General features: G+C 57.1%; 1 protein-coding gene across 1 annotated transcript; it reads right to left on the reverse strand.

Moving 5' to 3' along the window:
- Positions 1 to 229: 229 nt before the first annotated feature.
- CCR7 (C-C motif chemokine receptor 7) lies at positions 230 to 4,387 on the reverse strand (the record flags this gene model as incomplete). The annotated part of the gene is given in 4 exon segments (XM_084236205.1): positions 230 to 1,309; positions 4,207 to 4,320; positions 4,326 to 4,373; positions 4,379 to 4,387. Coding segments are annotated over 4 exon segments (1,251 nt in total).
- Between the last annotated feature and the right edge of the window lie 519 nt (positions 4,388 to 4,906).

Below are 4,906 nucleotides of genomic sequence, written 5' to 3' on the forward strand. Positions count from 1 at the left end.
TCACTTTTGGTGTTTTTTGGGAGCTGCTGGTTCCCCTGGGCTTCTGTTATCAACCAGGTTTCTGTAACCCTGGTGGAGGTAGCTAGGGTTGGGCTCATCTGCCTCCCAGGGCGTGGCCAGAACAACTCTTTCCTCAGCAGCTTGTGGGTCTGGAGTCATTGTCCTCTGTTCTCCATCTCTGATGCAGGGGACCAGGGAGATGTGCCTCCTGTCCGGGCAGTGGGCCCTCCTATGGGGAGAAGGTGGTGGTGGTTTCGGCCTCCATGCTCATGGAGGAGCGCCGGGCGTGCCGGCAGGAGGACCACTGCCGGAGCCGTTCTTGGCTGAGGCAGCCCAAGTCCTTGAAGAGCTTGAAGAGATCGTTGCGGAACTTGACGCCGATGAAGGCGTACAGGAAAGGGTTGACGCAGCAGCGGACGCAGGCCAGGCTGTAGGTGATGTCGTAGGCGATGTTGAGCTGCTTGCTGAGCTCGCAGCTGCTGATGCTGGTGATGTTGAAGTTGGCCACCGTCTGGGCCAGGACCACCCCATTGTAGGGCAGCTGGAAGACGATGAAGACCACGACCACAGCGATGATCACCTTGATGGCCTTGTTGCGTTCGAAGTTGCGCGCCTGGAGCAGGGTGCGGATGATGACCAGGTAGCAGAAGCTCATGGCCAGCAGGGGGATGAGAAAGCCCACCACCATCTGGGCCACCTGGATGGTGATCAAGGCCTCCACATGCTCGGTGATGAGGGAGCACCGGAGCACCTGCTCACTGGCGCTCCTCTGGAGGCCGCTGTACAGCAACTCCGGAGTGGACAGCACCACAGCCAGGATCCAGATTCCCACACAGGACAGCTTGCTGATGAAGAGGACGCGGGCCCGGTGGCGGTGGGCCGACACGGCCTGGACGATGGCCACGTAGCGATCAATGCTGATGCACAGAAGCAGGAGCATGCCACTGAAGAAACTTGTCTTGTAGATGCCGAAGATGAGTTTGCAAACGTGGACACCAAAGATCCAAGACTGGGCCGCACTGTATGCCCAGAAGGGCAGGGCCAGGAGGGAGAGGATGTCAGCCATGGCCAGGTTGAGCAGGTAGGTGTCGGTCATGGTTTTGAGCCTCTTGAAGTAGATGTAGGTCAGGATGACCAGCCCGTTGCCCAGCAGGCCCATGATAAAAATGATGCTGTACATGATGGGGAGGAACCAGGCCTTGAACACCCGCACATCGTCCTTGAAGCACACAGTCTCGAACTGCCGGTAGTCCACCGTGGTGTTGTCCCCTATGTAGTCGTCTGTGACCTCGTCCTGGCACCGGCACACCTGCGGGGAAGGAAGCAAGAACAGGGTCCAGTCAGCTCAGTGCATGTGATCGCACTGCCCCGGGAAGGCCCATAGCAGCGGTTTCAAAACATGGTCCTCAGCACCAGCACCCTCGGCATCCCCCGCAGATTGTGGGGCCCTACCCGAGACCCACTGAACCAGAGACTCGGGGGCGGGGCCCAGAAATCTGTTTTTCTAAACTTTGCAGTTTGGAAATTAGCGCTTCTTGAATTTTCACGTGCATAGGAACTGCCCAAGGAGCCTGTTCATTCGTGTGTCCTGGTGGGCAGGCTGGTGTGTAGCCTAGTGTCTAAACGTCTCATAAGCAGGACGGGTCTGATTTTGCCAGCTCTGGGCACTTGCATTTCCAGGGGCTGATGGTGGGCAGGAAAGAGTTTGGGCTTTGGGGTCAAATGAGCCTTTGGTTGGTTGAAGGCATCTTTCTGAGCCTCTGTTTCCTCATCTGTGAAGTGGAGAGGAACATTCTCTCCTCACATGACTGTCATGAGGTACCTAGCGCAGGCTCTGGACCCATTTCATTTCCATGGAGGTCTGACTTTGCCTGCTGGAGACCCCAGACCAGGAGAGTTGGAATGCTAAGAGTGTGACTTTCTTCTTGAATTTCCTTTAGACCCTGGGAGAAAGAGCTTGGCAGGGGGCCTACAAAACCCTTCAGCTTTTGAGGGAACATCCACTTTGGATTAAGACTGAGGAGGCCTGGAATGAGGAAAGAGGGAGGCGAAGGCTTTGCTAAGAGGCCCTGAAGTCCTGGATCTGGGGGAAGCTGCCTGGATCTGGGTGGTGAGTGACTTGAATCTTCTGGGTGGGGGGGGGGGTGGGCCCAGAGTGCAGCAGGAGCTCAGCAACACTGCCCTAGTGCTCTCGGCTCCAGTCACTGCCTGAGAAGGTGACAGGCAGGTGACAGGGCGGTGGACCCGCTGCCCCCTCAGCTGTCACCCCAGGAAGCTCTGGCACCCCCTCTGTGCTCCCACTCACCCCCAACCTCCTACCTCTCTACCTCTCTCTTCCGGCTGAGCAGATCCCAATCAGCAGGCTCAGCTGCTCAGGGCTTTTTTTAGCCTGTCTGCGTCTGTGGGGCAGGGTGAGGGTTCAGGCAGCCGCTGCGATTTTATCAATGAAGGAGAGTGCACACAGCTCTGCTCTGTGCAGTGACAGGAGGGCCTGGGAGTGAGCTGGGCCGGCCTGGAGGGCCCTCAGGGAGCTCAGGTGCCTCCCTGGGAACAGGGTTCCAGGCAGATCATACAACCGGGGTATAAAGGGACTTCAGAGACATGGAAAGGCGGCTTCCGAGGAGTGATATGGCCTCCCCATGGCTTTGCAGCCAGAAATGGAACCCTGTCCCCTGGCTCTCCCGCGTCTCTGTCTTTCTCACTTCCAGATTCTGGATTCATCGCTGTCCAGCTTGGGGACAGGATGAGGAGGAAATAACACTCTGGAGCTTTTTCTCTGGACACTGCTATCTGGAGAAGAAAAGCCAGTGGCAATCCCTTTCCCTTGTCCTGGCAGGATTGTAGCTGGGGGCCCTAGAGGGACTGGCTACCCTCGGACACCCAGGGAAATGCCCCAAGACCTCAGGTGTGGGGTCCCTGGACTTAAGAGGGTTCTAGGCCTTCCTGGAGGGTAGTGTACCCCATCTATGATGTGTGCGCCCCACCACCCCATTCTGCTTTCTCTTCCCCCCTTTTAACTACCGTCTCCCCCAAAGGGCCACCAGGCTTGACACCTCTGCAACCCACACCCCCACCACATCCTGTCCCATTTGAGCCCCCCCACCCCCGCCTTCCCTCCAGGTTAGTAAGTTGTGGCCCAGACCACAGCTGTCCCTCATCCCCACCCCCAACCTTCCAGCCCCTCTGAGTTCCCCATCAGGGGAGAAGAAGGGAAGGGAGTGGTGATGGGGAAGGGGGCCAGGCCGTGGGTTGTAGCCCAAGCTCCAGGGGGCCTCTGGAATGGGGTTTTGGGAACTGTGCCCAGTTGGGGCCTGCCTCTGGCCAGAGTTCCTGGAAAGCTGCCCTTCTGGCCTCCAGGCCTGGGGAAGAGCCAACTTCTGCAGCACTGCCTCTCCAGCTCTGGCCGCAGGGGCTCCCACCCCCTCCAGGAGAGCTCCCAGCCCCAACAAATGGGGGAGAATAACTATAGGTTAGGGTTTCCTCTAACTCTGGCACCTGGTGGAGGCGGATTGTTTCCATGCCTGGGACTGAGAATTAGAACCGTGGAAACCAGGGGCCCTTGCTCTGGCAGAGTTTGGACCCCTAGAAAGTCTGTGCTCCATCCCGGCCTCCCCCAGTGTCTGGACCGCCCCTTCCTGTTCCCCTATAATGGGTCTCAGATGGGTTTCTAGATCCCCAAATGGGTCTCTATTTCCCTTCAGCCTTTAGCTGAAGGTTAGGGGAGGGAGACAGCTTTGGGGGGATTGGAGAGTAACGAGGTTGCCAAACCAAGGTTTCTTTCCTCAACCCGCATGTGAGATTTTACACGTGTGCTCGTGCACACATGTGCGCAACCCCCTGCAACCTCAGTCTTTGCTTTTTGCAGCTGCCCTCTCTCCAAGGACCGAGCAGTTTCTTGTTTCTGTCTCCGGGGTGGGGATGTTGGAAGGGGGCGAGGAAGACAACTTATTCCACCCTCCCATGTTGTAATTTAAACGGACTAAAGGCAGTTGAGAGAACATCTGTGGTTTTCTAGGGTCACGCAGCAGATGGTGAGGGCGCGCCATCAGTTTAATGAGTGGCAAGTGGACTTGTATGAGTGGTCTTGTTATTTCCTTGCAGCAAATGCCCAGCTCCCCACTAGAACCCACGCTTGGGAAGGGGGGAGCTTGGGGGTGGGGGTGTGGAGGAGGGAACAGAGCAGCTTTCCTTGGCAGGAAATCTCACCTGGAAAATGACAAGGAGCACCACCGCCAGCATGTATTTCAATGGTTTCCCTGCTGGAGACAAGGTGAGAAAGTTATTGCTTGGCAGGGGCAGCTCTTGGTTATTAAAGAAAGCCTTGAGATGGGGCCGCAGTTGGGAACTTTCGTCACAGGCTCCAGGCACTGTGTTTGAAACAGAACATCAGAACCAGATTGCGCCTCGCCTCGGAGCCCCTGGCCCGCTGCCTGGCCCCTCTGCCCTCTCTTTCTTTTCCTCTCTCACTCCGAGGCCCCACAAAGGAGCAAGATGGAAAGGCAGGGCCGCCTCTGTCCTGCTCTGGGCTCCTCGGGCCCCTTCTGGAGCGGGAAAGTCTGCCTTGGCCTGGCCCACACTGCAAGGCTGAGCTACCACTGACCTCGACATCTGGGTCCCAGCAGCCCCGTCTCACTCCGTGTTATGCAGAAAGTGAGGTGTCTGTGGGGGTGTCTGTGTGTGTATGGTGTACTTGTGTGTGGCATATGTGTGTAGTGGCGTGTTGTATGTGTGTTAGTGTGTAGTGCGTGGTATGTAATGTGTGTGTGATGTGGTGTGTGTGTTTTATGCTACTCTGGTGCCAGGAGTCATCAGGTGAGAGCGTAGCCAGATGTGAATCCCTGAGTATCTCCTCAGGGAGCTGCTGAGGAGAGAGGGTGTTTCCACAGAACTGGCTGGAAGAGTGAGG

Source organism: Talpa europaea, assembly GCF_964194135.1.
Source record: "Talpa europaea genome assembly, chromosome: 7".
NCBI lineage: Eukaryota > Metazoa > Chordata > Mammalia > Eulipotyphla > Talpidae > Talpa > Talpa europaea.